Genomic DNA, 18,964 nt, shown 5'->3' with positions numbered 1-18,964 from the left:
GAGGTTCTTAGATGTGGAAGGTATAAGTGCTGAAGAGCTGGACAATACTCTCAGAGAGAGTTTTGAGGAAACTCAGTCAATTGTGGCTGAGAAATAGAGCAGAAATGTTAGCAAGGGGATAAGTTGGGTGGGCACTATAAATAATTTGCACTGAGAAGAATGTGATATATTCCCGAACTGTGGAGGGCAGCATTACACGCGATAGTGTACAGCCTGCCGGAAACTTAAAAGAAGAAGAAGAAGAAGAAGAAGATCCTTCAGTGCGCATGCGTGAAACACGTTGACCAGGAAGGAAGTAAGTGCGTTTTGGTCTCATAAAGGAGGTAAACATCGTCTCATAAAGGAGGTAAAAATCGTCTCATAAAGGAGGTGAAACCGTCTCTTAAAGCAGGTGAAAACGTGTCAAATGGAGTCTGTACGGATGAAGATAAATGAACACATGACGTCGGTGGGAGAGGAGATATTGTGTGTTTTGGACAAACAGCAGCGTGGTGCTGATGTTTGTTGTGTGAAGCTTGTCAGAGTGTTTGTGTTGGAGCGCCTCAGTGCGGCTGCAGAGTTCATGTGCAATCTCTTCCAGAGAGAGATAGAGACACTAGAAACTCTGCTGGAGAAACAAAACAAACTGCTGGACATTGATTTTGATATGGACATCGATCTACACACTGCAGGTATGTCTGTTACACACACACACACACACACACACACACACACACACACACACACACACACACACACACACACACACACACACACACATTTCAATTTCTTTATTTGAGTCCACATTTATAAAATATACATTACAGGGGCACAAATATTTGTTCAGTTGCTTTTGATGTCCCGCACACTCGAAACAACATGTGTCCCAGTGCTTCAATCCAAACAAGTTCAGAATATAAACAACAAATGCACATGAACTTATTCACAGTTAACATTGGTCATACACTTCAGACATATTACCAACACCGGAGAAAGATTATGGGTACAGGAAGCACCTTCTCCTCCAAATAGATCGACTGCCTAAAATGGAGGAGATTGAGCAATATGTTGCAAGCTGCTTTGCTTTAGACTTGGACAACCCCATAATCCTCAAGCCCCTGACCACCAGCCTGTGGACATGGCCCAAGCTGAAATTATAAAAACAATGAGCTGGCACTTGTAGCCTAGATGTATAATGGCTTGTACTAATGGCTGGTATTTCACTTGCTTAGTAAGGTAAGCTTCCTCTAAACTTGAATCAAAAGTACAGCCAACTTCCAATAGGAAAACCTCTCTGCTGTTCTCATCAATCACAATGACATCCGGTGTGTCTGCAGTTATATTTGCAAATACATGGGGGTCATTGCATTGAAACATTTCTGGTTTCACACAAGAATGTTTGTAAAACACAACCGAGGAATCAAACGTGGGTGACACATCTTTTGTAATAATGTCAACAATTCTGTCATGCCTGGCTATGTACAGTCCTTTGTAAACATTACAACCGTTTAATATATGGGACATGGACTCTATGGTCTGATACTGTCCATGGTGTAGGCAGTAAGAGTCATGTTTATTGGGATACCAGATGGACAGATTCAGTTTGGTTGGCAGCACTATGGAGGCTTGCCTTTACCGTGAAGATGATAATCTCCCCATCAATCGCTGCGTTTTTAAGAATTGAGTGGGACACGGGAGTGATCAGCTAACTGCAGGCAAGCGAGCTTCCCTTGCAGCCGCAGTCCTGTCCATCGCTGTTTCCTCTGCTGCGCTCTCAGCGCTAGAAGGTGCGCGCGCGCGCCGATGGTGGGGAGCGCGCGCGCCGATGGTGGGGAGCGCGCTTGATGTTCCGTCGCGGTTCACTGTTGTGCGCGCGTTGATTGACCGGTTCAGTGATCACAGACTGAGAGACGCTCACCGTCTCGTCGTCCGCTCCTTTCCACTCCAGAGTGACATCAGTCCAATTACACGGATCGTTCAGCCAAAACCGGCTGCGTTGGTGTCCAATTTCCCACTGGGCTTCTTTTTAAACCCAAGGAAGCTGGGGGGGTCGCTAGTTTTTGGTGCCTTGCGTCGCTCCAGATCGAGAATAAGCGAGGCTCTGGCAAGCTCTCTGACTGTCTGATCGTCACTGTTAAGCATGTTTAATAGATGGGAAAGGCACGTGGATATATATGTCCATTCGATATCTTCGATATCTTGGTAAATGAACGCCCTAATTCATCATACTACAGTGTCACACAAATTCAGCAAAAATAGCCGATCTACAAGCTTTTGATCTACTATTGTTTATTTTGAATTCTGACACAATAGGTTTCCACCTCACAGCAACAATATTATTATACCTACTTATAAAGTTTAATATTATACATATCTATACTATAGTCTATAGTCTAGTCCTTATTCATGTCACATCAAAGTCCTTTTATTATGAAAGTCCTTATTTATGTCACATTCTTCATTCCAGATCAGTGTGTGAAGATCAGTTCTCCAGCCAGGACTGTTTCTATCAAACAGGAACCTGAAGACCACCTTAAACAGGAACCTGAAGACCACCTTAAACAGGAACCTGAAGACCACATTAAACAGGAACCTGAAGACCACCTGGATCTCAGTAAGTTCCAAGCACTCTCTATTTATTTTATTGGTAAAAGTGGGCCGCAACTGAGGGTGTAAAGATGAACCGATATTAATCAGTTATTGATTTAAGCATTAAAGGTTTCATGACGTTCAGTTTTACCACACATTAAAAGTCTTTGTCATGGTCCTTCAAACGTGTATAGAAAGTTTTAACAAAAAATTCCACTCTATTGATCCATGGCAGGTGTTTTTCTCTCACATTTCTAAAGCCTTTTCAACTGCAATGAAAAAAGAAATCTTTGCCTGCGGGTGTCGCTGGTGAGGGATTTTGCCTGTCAATCATCGCCTCTGCTCCGCCCCCCCCCCCCCCCAAAGGAAAGGATAGGGGAGGGGAGGGACGAGGAGGAGAGTGGGCGGGATTAATCGACTGTGACCTCACTGTCGAAGGGCCAAGCTCAGATTACTTTTCAGCCTAATTATTCAGAAAACCCCAGACCACAGAAAATCCACTGAATGTTCAAAGTTCAGATTTTTTAGGTGTATTTGAGGTCATAAAACCCCCCAAAAAACATTAAAAATAAAAAAAGTGAAAATGAATGTCATAGAACCTTTAACAATGTGATATGAATCGGACAATAGTTCGGTTGAAAAAGTATTAATGGGTTTGCAGTTTATTCTACTTCAGTATTAACTAACTGCTGCAGAAGACTCACTGATCTATAACGTACAAGTAATTTATTTCAATTGAATAGGGAACACCTCTCATTCAGCTTGTCTCGCATCTTCCATGAGAGCACTGCAATGTATCAAACAACGGACACACTATTTACATCACATTAATGTTTTGGAAGATGTGGGCAAAGAGTAGAGGTGCTGCGATCATGATTTTTGAGATCCGATCCGATTCCGATCAGGCAGCATAAAACCGAACCGATTCCGATTAATTCCGATCCGATATGGCACGGCAATTAATATTTATATTTATTTTACTAAATGTTAAAAAAGGATTGATCAAGTGATATTACTCAAACAGAGAACATAACCTCCACAGAATAATAGTCAACAAGTTCCACAACAGTAGTTTAGAAAAACTGCCCCATTTATTATTAACCAGTGCCAATTGGTTCGCTTTAACCTAAACAGCAGCATTAAAGGGACTACACCATGAATTTAAAAATATATATATATATTTAATATCATATTGTTTATGTCCCTCAAACGTTTTTCAAAAGGTTTGAGCCAAATCAAGCCTCAGATATACTCATTCCAACTAACTTCTCTCTGGCTTATAAAGCACTTTTACCTGCAATACCACATTGTCCTGTTTGGCATGGGGCGCTATTGAGCCAGTTTGTATGCATGTTATCTCCTGGTTCTGTGTGGAAAAAGTAAAACAATAAAATAAGAGAAAAAAAATTGTGGTAAAGGCTTTACTGAAATGGGTAATCTAAAAAGACACATGAGGACCTATCAGGGGGAATGTGAGGACTCATTCAGGGGGAATGTCTTTAGTTTTAAACGGGAGGAATTGTTCCCTGACGTGACGTAGGCAGGGGGACCAAATCAGTTTGGCCTGTTTTTAGACCAATTTACAGAAAACCCCAGATTTGCTGTGAAAGCCTGAGTGTTCAAACTGGGGTATTTTTGAGGATAGAAGAGAGGTAGGGGAGACCAAAAACACACAAAAAGTTAAAAATTCATGGTGTAGTCCCTTTAAATAAAATATAAAATAAAAGATCCTGTGTAACACAAACTTGGCTTCCGTTTGACATGGTAATTTCAGGTAAAAACAAATAAGTCGCATATATAAAAATAAATAAAATCCCTTTATACAATAACAATACACACACAATATTGTCCAACTGTTCAACGCTGAGTCCAGGGCTCCAGTCCAATTCTGCCCAAAAGCAATGATACCATTGGTCTACTAAAACAATAGGGTGAACAAATAACAAAACGTATTATTAATAGTCCACAACAGTACGTTATGAGAAAAAACATGTTTTATTTATTTTTATATATGTGACTTTTATTTTTTTCCTGAAATGACCATGTCAAACGGAAGCCAAGTTTGTGTGTTAGACAGGATCTTTTCATTTATTTTGTATTTTATTTAATGCTGCTGTTTAGGTTAAAGCGAACCCATTGGCACTGGTGATGGGGTCCACCCAGTGCGCAGTCAGACTCAGTAAGGACATGTCGTGAAACTAATTGCTTATGCACTCCCACATACTGTATGCGGTCAGGAAACCTCGCACTTCTTTATGAATCTGCGGGATGGCTGTGTCAGTAATATAACTGTGGCTGGGCATATCGTAGCGAGGCTCTAGGTGCTTTATTAACCCTTTAAGACCTGGAACTGTGTCATTTTTAGATTTGAGCTAAAAAGCATAATTGTACACTTTGGCTATTCAAAAATAGCAGATATACAAGCTCATAGCGCGGCACCGAGTGCCGCGCTATGAACTTGTAGATCTGCTATTTTTGAAAAATCGTGAAAATGTGTGAAAATATTTGAATATAAATATTTTTAAAGCGAACATTTTTAACTCTATTCTTTGCTTCTAGGGGTCCCTGGAACAAAATATTTTGATGGGGGTCCGCGGCCAAATACATATCATTTTGGGGGTCCTTGACATGAAAAAGATTGAGCACCACTGACATAGGTTTTTCAGAAAACTGTTGGGATTTAGGAGACATGTAGAATCGCCTTCAGGTCTCAATGGGTTAAGCGTTGATATCCGACATTATTTACCACCGACAGTGGCTGGTCATCCAGCACTATAAACTGGGCAATGTGCTCTGTTATTTCTTTTGCCTTCTTGCTCTCTCTTGGGAGTTTTTCACGCTTTTCAAATGTATCTTCCAACGTTGGTTGTTGGGGGCCAGCGTTTGGTCGCTTTTTCTTTTCTGTAGCTTTATAGTGTTTTATAAGATGACTAATTAGGTTGTCCGTGTTGTACCGTGTGGGACGTCTTTTAGACACGACTTGCACTGGGCTGTTGGGTCCTTTTAAACACGAAATACTCCCATACGGCTGACATCGCTGCTTTCTGCTCATACTGTAGCTCTGCTTTGTGTCGGAGACTCGGTGTCGGAGCTAGCCTCTAGCCGTGCTAATAACAAACATTGGTGCGATCACATGGCCGCTACATGCTGGAGCCAGTGCTGCCATATTTTGTGAGAGAAATAAGCAACCAGGTCTAGGAAAACAAGCCCAAAAAAAGCAACTAGGCCACGAGCCCACGGCACATGAGCACTTTAAACCTATTTGCAATTATGCATGGCTATTTTCAAAAACTCTTGCAATAAAATTTGGATTAAAAAAAAAAAAACATTCTAACACAAATGCTCCCCTGGGCACAAAACAATTATAAACATATTTGAGAACCACTGGTTAAAATAATAATTACAAAAAATTGGAAACAAGCCAAAATAAGCAAGTACACAATAGAAATAAGCCACAAAAACGGCAACGCGCAACTACCGATTTTTACAAGCAACTTTACAGAAAAAGAAGCCCAAAGTCGCTTATAATAAGCCGACATGGCAGCACTGGTTGGAGCCAACGTGCTGGGAGTGGGAAGGATCAAAGTGCTTGAGCGGATTACTGGAATGGAGTGCTTTAATCGGAGCGTTTTATCTGTCATTTTGCTGCAATCCGATCCGATCCACATTTTTTCATTGATATCGAGCCGATATCCGATCAGTAAATTGGATCGCGGCATCTCTAGCAAAGAGTAATCTGTTTTCCAGCCACTACTCTGCACGGAGGTACTGCAGTGGAGGTACAAGATTAGAACTTTTTTATAGTCTCATTTTATCTTTTTCACAGACTTCCTGCACATCCCTGTGTGTAAAGAGGAGGTTTTGCCTGAAGAGGAGTGGAGCCCCAGTCTGGTCCAGGAGGAATCACAACCTCCACAGATTAAAGAGGAACAGGAGGAGCTACTTCAAAGACCAGAAGAGGCTGGTGGGTCAACGTTGACATTACTAGCAGTGAAAAGTGAAGATGATGGTGAAAACACAGAGACAGAGCCTGTAGCCAGCACCTCAACTGAACACATGAAAACCCAAGCTGATGTAGAGGACTATGGAACATCACAACCAACTAGTGATGACCAGCTCCTCTCTTCACACTGTTCTGAATCAGACACTGAAGACAGCGATGAGACTAAGGGAGATGAGTCAGCGTTAAACACACTGAAATCACACAAGACACAAAATGTGGGAGGACAGCGCAAGCTGTCCCAGGGCCTGAAATCATCGAAACAAACTCACTCCATGAGGAGTCTCACAGGGAAGAAAAGTTTTAGTTGTACAGAATGTGGCAAAATGTTTAATAGAAAAGGAAATCTGAAGAGTCACACAATGATTCACACAGGCGAAAGGCCCCTTTCTTGTACAGTATGTGGTAAAGGCTATGTTAGCAGAAGTAATCTAAAAGCACACATGAGGATGCATACAGGTGAAAAGCCCTTTTCTTGTACAGTTTGCGATAAAGGCTGTGCTCACAAGGCTGATCTAAAAAGACACATGAGGACTCATACAGGCGAAAAGACCTTTTCTTGTACAGTATGTGGTAAAGACTTTGCTCAGAAACATAATCTAAAAACACACATGAGGACTCATACAGGCGAAAAGCCCTTTTCTTGTACAGTTTGTGGTAAAGGATGTAGTCAAAGTAGTGATCTAAAAAAACACATGATGACTCATACACGTGAAAAGTCCTTTTCTTGTACAGTTTGTGGTAAAGGCTGTGCTCACAAGGCTGATCTAAAAAAACACATGACGACTCATGCAGGCGAAAAGCCCTTTTCTTGTACAGTATGTGGTAAAGGCTTTGCTCAGAAACATAATCTAAAAACACACATGAGGACTCATACAGGCGAAAAGCCCTTTTCTTGTACAGTTTGTGGTAAAGGCTGTACTCAAAAGGTTGATCTAAAAAAACACATGAGGACTCATACAGGCTAAAGGCCTATTCTTTTGCAATTTATGGTAAAGGCTCCCCCTAACCAAATATTTGACCAAATATTGACACAAAGTGTTGAATTGCAATTCACTGAGAGCGTGTAGATTTTCTGTGAATGTTGCCTATTATGACGTGCCCAGAATAGGGTTGCTAGGGTTCATGTGGTTAGCACATTTTGCTCTAGGATCCCTAGGTGTATTTGTTTAAATCTCCTCTCGTGTCCTTTTCAGGATTTGGCTAATCAAGGCCCTTTGCACTGCACACATAGTGGGGGAGTGTTTACTAATGAATGACATTGTTTCAGTAATTTTAAATGTTGAATTTCTGTATACCAAACACATGAGATGCACTAAACAGATATCAGGATATCAACCATGGTGGGGTTTGGGGACCTCTAGGGGTCCTTGGCAGGGTTCCAGGGGGTCCCCAGCTAAATGATTGATAGTCGATCTTCATCATTCCAATGTATTCATGTAAATACAACAAGATAACTATTTTTATGTAATCATAATTTCACTGTGATCTCCATACCTACAGTACATAGACAGTAAATGTGTTATGGACCGACAATATTGGACGTTATGTAGTCTAATGCAAATGTAATGTGGGGTCCTTGAAATGAGAGTTTGAGAATCACATGTAGACAGGCGAAAAAAAGCCCTATCCTTGTACAGTATGTGCTAAAAGCTTTGTTAGCACAAGTGATCTAAAAAAAACACATGAGAACTCATACAGGTGAAAAGCCCTATTCTTGTGTAGTTTGTGGTAAAGGCTTTACTGAAATGGGTAATCTAAAAAGACACATGAGGACTCATTCAGGGGGAATGTCTTTAGTTTAAAACACATGATCATTCAGTCTAATCCAGGATGACAATGACAAGGATACTAAAGCAGAGGAATTACAAAATCTGACAATACCAACATGACTGAATAAAATAAACATTAATAGTTTCTTGTGATGAATTTTTGTTTTATCTTTTGCATGGATCTTATTTTCTATTCAACATGACTGAATACAATTCAATGATTTGTTTTGGTTATCTTTATAGAATGATTCCCTCCAGCTCATTTACTTACTCAGTTACTGGTAGTACATTATGAGCATCACCGTGTCTGTCCACATTTGTCAGGATTTTAATTTAATTAAGTCATATTCATCTAATAATTAATATGTTCATTGATATGCAATAGAAAATGGTGCAGTAAAGTGCTAACAAGCTGCTGTGTTTGCGTAGCTGTTCACTGTGTGTTGAGGTGTGTTGTTTAGATTGTTACAATATCATAGTACATAATATGGTGAATGCCAGGGAGACAGTCATCGTCACTTAGTATGATTACATTCTACAGAGTTTTCTGTCTTTATAGAGGTGTTTTTATAGACTCAGATCCCCTTTTGCTTTTATCCCTTGGGGAAAATTATTGTTTTTGTTTTGTTTTGTTTAATAAAGGTTCCACATGTGTTACAGTACAATAACCATTGCCCTAGTGGTCTGTTCTATCACAGTAATACGTATACATTATTGTACTGCAACATATATATATAATATATATGTTGCAGTACAATAACCATTGCCCTAGTGGTCTGTTCTATCACAGTAGAACACGCCCGTTTTACCAACGCTAGATTGACTATTTTCTGTGAATGTAGGAATCTAGGGTCCATGTGGTGAAGTATTTTGCTTAAATCATTAAGGTATCAAAGCACCTGCTCTGAGCCTAAATAAATAGCATATGTTTGAACTGGAAACACACGTCTCTGCTCCTCTTTTAAACCTGATGTTGGGTATTCTGAACTGTGAATTGTGTGGTATTCTCTGAGTGAAAATCCCAGGGTGGTGTAGCCTGGTATTCTGTTCTGGGCCTAAGTGCCCTGTTAAATATAATTTGTACAATCCAGTTGATTAAATGCCCCCTAAGCGTTGTCAAGTTTAATGGCCACAGGTAGAAATGACCTGTGGCTCCCAGTGGCTCCCACATTTTGGCGTAATGAGTCTCTCACTGAACGTGCTCCTCCTGCACATACAGTATAGTGCATTTGTAATAATACTAGACAGTGTGTTGATGTTGGAGTATAAAGAGTAACACCTCCTGTTACGACCCACCGGGTCTAGGGGAGTAGGAACGCAACAAGGCAAGATGGTTCAAGCCAAACTTAAGCTTTTATTAACAGTAGTCAAAAGTATGGCATACAATCAGTGCAAAAGTAATGAGTAAACAGTGCTACCAGTGCTGTTGAGTGATCAGGGCGTGGACAGGAACCAAAGCAAAGAAACAAATATAAGACAAAAGATCGCTTTCCTAAACACTGAAATAACCCCCAACTCTGACTTCCTAACTTAGTAATAAACAGCAATAAAAGAAAACCTAGCTATCTGGCTACCCTACTCTTACTATCAAACATAAATACAAGGTGAATGGAACCTGCCCTCTACCTGGTGCTAAACAGTGGAATAGAAATAAATACCTACTTATACTACCTGCCCTAGATCACATTTCACAAGGTGCACTTACTTAAGTAGCAATGAGTACAATAAAGGTTTAGACTGGATACAAATACTCTGTATGTTAAGGTGATAGCTGAACTACTCCGTTGGGCACGCTGTCACTAGACTGTCGTGCATAGAGTGTCTGCTGGACTGACAGCGGCCTAGAATGGAGACATTGAATGGCTTTTGAAGAGTGGAGGGATGATGACGCGGAGCCGTGGAGTGGTATGCGCCAATAGGGGAGCGTTGGTGTAGAGTGCAGAGCTTGAGCCTGAAGCGCTCCCCACCAATCCTGGAGAAGGAGTCGCATCCCGAATCAGCATAGGATCAAACGAAGGACGAGGACAAGACAGGCGCGCGCACACCTATAACAAACACATAACACAGATCCCTACACTAACACTCCTAGCACTCTTATCCGTAACACCTCCCTTTTGTCTTGGAGTGGAGAAACTCCTCTTCCCAACTCCTCCCATGGCTCCCAGCTCTCCTCCAGTATAAAAATAAACACTTTATTTTTGTCTTGGAGTGGAGAAACACCTCCTCCCAGCTCTCCTCCAGTTAACTGCAGTCAGGGTCTATTTCAATGTGAAAGGCTCATAACAAAAGACACCTTGATGGTGATGATGGGCCATCATCAGAGATATTTACATAGACACAAGTTTCAATGTCTTCATCAACATGCTGACTGTTTTGTCTTCGCCAAAGAAAGCAAACCTCAAGATGTTAATGGTTCATTTCCAAGTCATACATTTATTTTGTGTAATATAATGGTCAGTTATGATTAAAAAGGTTAGTCTACTCTGGTGTGCAAATAAAATAAAGTGATGATCTGTGATCTGTGTTAACATTTTCAAGAATATTCCCAAATCTAAAAACATTTTCAGATTTTTTTTTTAGTAAATAGCTGATCTACAAGCTTACTGTGTACCATGCTATTTTCAAATATCCTAACTATAAAACAGGTTAAAATAGTCATGATTTTGATGCTTTATGAACCACTTTGTTGACTGCCCCCCCCCCCGCCTTCCCCCTAACCAAATCTTTGACCAAATTAGTGATCTAAAAGCTCACAAAGTGTTGAATTGCAATACACTGTGAGCTAGTAGATTACCTACTTTCTGTGAATGTTTGCCTATTATGACATGCTCAGAATAGGGTTGCTAGGGTTCACGTGGTTAGCACATTTAGCTGGGGTCCCCCTGAAACACCCTAAACTAAAGGATCCCTAGTTTTTTTTGCTTTCTTATATTAGAGGGAAAATCTGCAGACAGGGATTTGGAGACTCTTTATGGTGATGAGGTGTTGCTTAAAATACTTTTTTTTTAATCTCCTCTCCTGTCTTTTTCAGGATGTGGCTGATCAAGGCCCTTTGCACTGCACACAGAGTAGGGGATTGTTTACTTATGAATGACATTGTTTCAGTACGTTTAAGTTTCTTCAACTACCAAACACATGAGATGCACCAAACTAGGGCTTTCACCAACTAGTCGACTAGTCGACTAGTATAACCACTAGTCGACTTTGTTGGTACTAGTCGCTGGTAATAGTTGATTTTTTATTATTATTTATTTTTTTTATGCCATAGTAATGGCCCATCTTACTATTATTATTATCCTCCTGACTTTATTTTTTATCAAAAGGGGGTCAAAAGTATGCCCAATAAAAGCCTATTATTGGAGAATCCTTGGAGACGCTGCTGTGGTGCTGTGCTGCTGTGCCAGAAGCGCGTCCCTTAAAACGCCGCGCAGGAGGGTAGGATGTAATTAAAACAATGCCCCCCCCCTAAAAAAAACTAAAAACAAAAAAAAATGTAATTTTTTTTAATGTACATTTCGACTAGTCGACTAGTCGACTACTACTTGGTCTAATGAGTCGACTAGTAAAAATCATTAGTTGTGAATGCCCTAACTGTTGCTGCTGCTGCTCAATTCATTGCTGTTGCTAAAATTGCTGTCTCACCCTCCACCACCCCATGCTACCACCTGTCTCACCCTCCACCACCCCATGCTACCACCTGTGGTTTTGGATCTGCTGTTTATGTACTGGGGGATTCAGAGTCCCTCTGGTTGGGAGATGCGTTTTATCAGAGTACCTAAAAGCAGATCCAATTCATCGCCAAACCATAATAAATGTATTGCTCATTTTATATTCAATAAATATATCTTATCCTTCATGAGTCGTCTTTATCCATTTATGAGTTGTCCTGACAGAATGGGTTGTCCTGACAGAAATACTCTAAGTAAATGTCCGGCGTTCAAAATGTGAGTACAACAGTATTGGCATCAAAATATACTTAAAGTACCAAAATCAAAAGTACTCATTATGCACAGGGGCGGACTTAAGGATCTGGAGGCCCCAGGCGAACGGTAGTATGAGACCCCCTCCACAGATTATTTTTTAACAGAATAGATGTAATTTCCAGTATTCTGGTGCATTTTGGGAGTTTGATACTTTTATCAAACTTTACTAACATGGGATCCATTAAAAAGCTAAAAGTAGGGCTACAGAAATGTATTTTATTTTTTTCATGAGGCCCCCTAACTCTTGAGGCCCCAGGCGGTTGCCTAACCTTGCCTACAGTTAAGTCCGCCACTGATTATGCAGTGTGTCCCATTTCACAAGTTTGTCATGTATAAAACATATTTTGAAAAAAGCAGATCTACAAGCCCACAACGCGTGGCTTTGCGACACATTGTGCACTTGTAGATCTGCTATTTTCAAATAACCAAAGTATAGGGTTGAAGTGGCTAATGTATGTTTTGTAATGATATTCAAAATCTTCAACGTAACTAGTAACTAAAGTGTTCAAATAATTGTAGTGGAGTAAAAGTACAATATTTGCCTCTGAGATGTAGTGGAGTAGAAGTAAAAGTATTGAAAATTGGAAATACTCCAGTAAAGTAAAAGTATCTCAAAGTTGTACTTATGTACAGTACTTGAGTAAATGTACTTAGTTACTTTACACCACCAACACAGTTACACAGCTACTGCTACCATTACATTAAAGAGATGAGTGTTTTTTGGCCTCCATAATGTTTGTATGCATTCTGTCAATAAACACATATTCAAGCTTTTATGTTTGTCTTCTTGTATGTTTTACTGATTATAATTAAGACTATAATACATCTAGAAGAACCAGTGATTAAGTGTTTTATCCATATATGACACATACAGTATATGAGAAAATAACAACATTCATGTTGAATATTCAATATTTGTAAGAAGACATAATATTCAGTATTGTAAGAAGACATAATATTCAGCATTGTAAGAAGACATAATATTCAGTATTAAGACTATCTGGATTATTGAAGAAACAGACACTCATAGTGGAAGATGTAAGAACTTACATAAATGCTGGATTTGACACAAACACCTTTAAACCCTTAAGACCTGAGGGCAAAAACAAATTCTAAACAGTTCTAAACAGTTTTCTGAAAGATGCTGCTACAGTATCAGTGGTTCTCTAACTTTTTCATGTCAAGGACCCCAGAATGATATATATTTGGGCTGCCGTTCCCCATCTCAAAATATGTTGTTCCAGGGACCCCCAGAAGCAAAGATTTTAGTTGAAAATGTTGTCATACATATTCTGAAGAAAACCTGGAGACCTGAACTTTCCTCTTCTACCCCGGATTTGAACGCGGTTTCCAGTGCAAGTGCTGACATTTTACCGTTGTGATAACAGAGCCTGCCTGCTTGATCAGGGGATACGTTGAATTTGTCTAAGATCCTGTGTCTAGGTGAGACATGGCCTTTGACATGATCTAAATGGCTCAATAGAAGAGCAGAGAGACAAAATACAACTACCCCCAATATTGTGTAAGTTATGCTTAACATTCTCTACCATACAGAATGGACAAAATGACATTATATTCATGAAAAAAAGTGCTGCTTAAAACCCTGGTCTCAAGGAGGGAATTGAAAGTACAGCATCTGCGTTCTGTTGGACTGGAAGAACCCTCGTTTGAAAATATATGCTAATTGTGAAAATGTTTCATGATTTATGTAAATCTTTACCATTAATTAGCACCATGACTTGTTTGGGACTTGAAACAAAAGGTTAGGACTTACAGTAACGAAGTACTTGTACTTCGTTACTGTAACTGTCTGTGGATTAATTGAATACATAGGACCACAAAGGAAACAAGTCCCCAGGAATGTTTTTTTTGTTATTATTTGAGCCCAACACATACTATACTTCCATGTTGTTTACATTTTTGTTCAATAAAGTACTCAATGTCTGTCTGTCTGTCTGTATGTCTGTCTGTGTGTGTGTGTGTGTGTGTGTGTGTGTGTGTGTGTGTGTGTGTGTGTGTGTGTGTGTGTGTGTGTGTGTGTGTGTGTGTGTGTGTGTGTGTGTGTGTGTGTGTGTGTGTGTGTGTGTGTGTGTGTGTGTGTGTTCAATAAAGTACTCAATGTCTGTCTGTCTGTCTGTCTGTCTGTCTGTCTGTCTGTCTGTCTGTCTGTCTGTCTGTCTGTCTGTCTGTCTGTCTGTGTGTGCGCGTGCGTGTGTGTGTATTTTCCTCTCACCAGTGTGTTCATCTCCATCAATTTCTTTTCTGCTGCAGCTTCACCTTCAATCTCTCCACCTGCTGCTCCAACTACACCATATGAGAGGATGGAAGGATGGAGAGAGAGAAAGAAAGAAAGAAAGAAAGAAAGAAAGGCAACCTACGTTTCAGGAAAAGTTAAAGTTCAGACTTTTAGTGAGCCCACATGTCGTGACAGTTTCTCACCAGCTGAGGGCAGTCATAAGGTGCGTTCGAAAATACAGCACTGAGCGCACTGGTCAATACAAACTAATAGGCGAGTGTGCTCCGGTGCGTAATTTTCGAACGCGCCCAATTGACAACCATACTGTAGTGTGCAGTGACGTGAACGTCTCTAGTGACAGATGACAGAATAACTCTTTATTTGACTTTCATAAAACATATTTTAGTATCATCTAACTATGCAGTGTTTGATAAAACTATAAACGTATTGTGTTTATTTCATGTAATAAAACTATAAATGTATTGTGTGTTTATTTAATTTAATAAAACTATAAATGTATTGTATTAATTTAATAGAACTATACAGTAACCGTTCCAAAACCATCTGGGCACTAGGGATAACTGGGCACCAAAGCAAACTGGGCAGTAGGGACATGTGGGCACTAGGGACAATAAAGCCCCTAGCAACTGGTGAACTAAATAATACAAGTAAAAGTAGAAATATCACTGTTACAAATAATTGTCCTGTATTCAAAATGGAACACTTGTATCTACAGAGAAACGTTTTAAAAAGTTACGTTTTCAAATAATTGTAGAAGAGTAAAAAGTATATTTGCCTCAGATATGTACAGTAGTTTAAAGTATATTGAAGAATGTATGTGAAGAGTAAATGTACATTCCAGCACTAGACAGTTTGATCACATGACCAAGGTGTCTTCTGTGAGAAGTAATGTGTCTCTTTTTCACACACACGCACGCACGCACGCACGCACGCACGCACGCACGCACGCACGTAAACTGCCGCCCTGCCAGCGTAGAGGCGGCAGTAAACTCCAGGTCTAATTGGCCCCAGTAGGTGGCCAGGTTCCATTGCTGGATCCTGGCAGCAGCTGTAGCAGAGAATTGGTAGAGGGTTCCTCCAAAACGAACAGCTTAGTCCATGAGCCAGAGCCCCAAAATTGAGCAATAATTATCGAAAGAGTGGGCAAAACCAAACCTATATTAAATTGTTCATAGGGTCAATACGAGTAAATAAATATATGATAACCTCTCCACAGGAGCATCTTTTTCATGGTTATCACACATTTAGTTATTTTCCCCATACGTACATGACAGGAGAAAAAATGACAAAATTTAAAAAATAGTTATCATAATGAAACTTCCTGAGTTGATTACTTACATGAAGACAATGATTTATCGTATTACAAGTTTTCTGAAATTGTATATTTAAATATGCAAATTAGGAATTAGGAAAATATGCCAAAATTTGCATAACTTTCCAGAATCAACATTGGAACATTGGACAAAGCCAGAGTCAACATACTTATTTCATTTTGTTAAGATGTTGTAGTCAACGGTTTTTAACGAGGGAATATTCAATATCTGGCTCAATTATGGGCCTAATTTGCATATTTAAATATACAATTTCAGAAAACTTGTAATACGATAAATCATTGTCTTCATGTAAGTAATCAACTCAGGAAGTTTCATTATGATAACTATTTTTTAAATTTTGTAATTTTTTCACCTGTCATGTACGTATGGGGAAAATAACTAAATGTGTGATAACCATGAAAAAGCTGCTCCTGTTGGAGAGGTTATCATATATTTATTTACTCGTATTGACCCTATGAACAATTTAATATAGGTATGGTTTTGCCCACTCTTTCGATAATGAAATCTTGTCTGGCTCATGGACTAGCTTGGTCTAGTACCACCGCCAGGTAGTTATCTAGCTCTTGGCGCCGGGCTGGAAAGACGGAGCAGATAACGTCACGGTAGATTCCGAACGCCAGGCAGAACTCCGCTATGGTGAGAATGGACGAGCGTGTCGTGTCTTTTTTTTTTTTACTTTACATTTTTATCCCACAATTTTGTAACCCCATTTTCTACACCCAGTGCCAATTGTCTATGTAATCCTGGGCACTACCTTCCCTCTGCCAACCTAGGGAGGCCAGGGCCGAGCTCATGCCTCCTTCAATGCATGAGAGCCAACTGACCTTCTTGTCACCTGACAGGGGAGAGGTTCCCTGGTAGGACGTAGCGCGTGGAAGGAACACGTTATTCCAACCAGTTCCTTTCCCCTCCATCAGGCGCCCCGGCTTAACCTCACTCCGTCAAATGGAAGAAGCTTGCGACACACATTTTGTTTCACAGCGTACTTGCATCTGAGACTCCGGGCGCAGAATCGATGACAGACGGAGTTTCATTTTTTCAAGCTACTAGGCAGGTGATTGGATGATCCCGCCCCTAGCAGCCGCTGATTGGTTCGTATGCGCAGCGGTTCGGGCAGCTTTACTCTGTGAGCAATCCCAGACCCTCCTTCCTGAAACCAAATGCAATGCAATGCATGAGATTTCCGGAGGGAGGGGGTGTTTACCAGGCTAGCCCCGGCTGGCCAGGGGGAGGCAGTATAGTGACCAGGATTACTGCATGTTTTTGTGAGGGTACCTACCCTAGGGAACACGGGGAGAACATGCAAACTCCACACAGAAAGGCCCTTTCGCCAACCCCACCTAGGGTATGGGCACTGATGACGCGGAGGAGAGAATTCGCCCCCCAGTGCCCACAGCGTCCCCTGCGGGAATCGAACCCAGGACCTTGTAGCTGTGAGGCGACGGCGCTACCGACTGCGCCATCGAATGTAGAACTGAAGTCTACATTATTGCTGCCCGCTAGCCCCTCCTCCTGCGTATCAGATACGCTTCCTCAGATGGTTACTGGACGGTAAACAATGTTTTTGAAATGTTCTTGTACGGTATACGTATACAGCGCTACCCGGTAGAACACACCACTGCTAGGCACCACTGATAGCAGGTACACAATAAACCTAGCATCGGTCTACACAACATTCTACATACCACCCTGTACGTTTGTGGTCAAGAAAAACAAAATGTAAAGCCACTTTCAGACATAAACACTGGAAAATGTCCGGGGCTTCATGTCGGGGCATTGTGCAGTGTTGGCCGTCCACACAGGAGAATGTCTGTTTCAGATGCGTTCACACCTAAGGTAAATTACTCCTTTTGATAAGGTGAGGGGCGGGGCCTCTGCAGTAGACGCACACATTAGCTCCTCCCACGTAAATATAACACAGGCACAGCCTGAGGGAGATGCGAGGATCATTATGGAATCTTTTTGTATTTCCTTCCACAGCTCAACGAGCTACAACGTATACTTTTAATCAAATAAAATCAATCAATGAATTATTCAATCAATCAATCAATCAATTAAATCAGAGTATTGTAGACTTGCTTTTACTACCTGATTATCTTAGGCTTTTCTCTTTTTTATTTGAGTTTTTCTCGCATAAATTGTCATTGAGTGCTGTGTGAAGTGCTTTGTAAATCTGTTTTAATAAGTCTATACAAATAAATGTTTAGTTTAATTAGGCAAAATTCACAAATATTCATCCACTCTTTATGCAAAACTCTAAAAACATTGTCACTCACTGAACACAAATGCTGAATATACAGATATTTTATACTGTATCACTGTAATTGGCGTACTTAACAGTATACAATATATGGCCCGGGCCGCTGGCATAGCGGTCTGGGCACCTAGGTTACAATGTAGCCTGACAGCGCGTTCGAGTCCCGATCCTGCGTGTCACTCTCTCTCTCCCCGTTTTCTGTCTGACTTCACTTGACTATCAATAAAGGCTTAAAAAAAAACAATTAAAACAGTATGCAATATATTCTGTACTCAGTTGTGTACATTCAGGAGTACGTGTCCTGTATGTACACACGCACGCACACACACACGCACACACACACACACACACACACACACACACACACACACACACACACACACACACACACACACACACACACACACACAGTGGTGGACAGTAATGGAGTAAATGTACTTGAGTACTGTACTTAAGGATCTGCACTTTACTTGAGTATTAGATTGTATTACTCTTACTTGAGTACATGTCTTTTTTCTTCTCTAAAATGCAATTTTAGGGAAGGCCACACTTCTGCTCTCACACTAGCGTGTTTCTTCCCCCTCCGCTCGCCTCTCTGTTACATGTTGTCTGGGTGTATAGGAGTAAAAGTATTTAGTTCTGGTTCCTCAGTCATTTCTATGTTTTTATAGGTGTTTCTGCAGGCTTTGTATAACGTAGTGGTTCTACCAGCATGCAGTGCAGGTGGTTTCAGAGTTACTTCTCTGAAACAAGAGTTACAAGGTCCTATAAATTCATTGTCAAAAACATTACA

The 18,964-nt window shown here is 40.6% G+C and overlaps 1 protein-coding gene across 1 annotated transcript; it reads left to right on the top strand.

Moving 5' to 3' along the window:
- Positions 1 to 439: 439 nt before the first annotated feature.
- Positions 440 to 7,775, top strand: LOC308075805 (uncharacterized protein; the record flags this gene model as incomplete). Its single annotated transcript, XM_080415763.1, has 4 exons — positions 440 to 671; positions 2,447 to 2,593; positions 6,395 to 6,532; positions 7,765 to 7,775. 4 exons carry the CDS (start codon positions 440 to 442, stop codon positions 7,773 to 7,775), a joined length of 528 nt encoding a protein of 175 aa, XP_080271889.1.
- Positions 7,776 to 18,964: the final 11,189 nt, after the last annotated feature.

The sequence above is a fragment of the Gymnoscopelus braueri genome (assembly GCF_963280865.1).
Source record: "Gymnoscopelus braueri genome assembly, chromosome: 2".
NCBI lineage: Eukaryota > Metazoa > Chordata > Actinopteri > Myctophiformes > Myctophidae > Gymnoscopelus > Gymnoscopelus braueri.
This window is presented reverse-complemented; position numbering and strand designations above follow the sequence as displayed.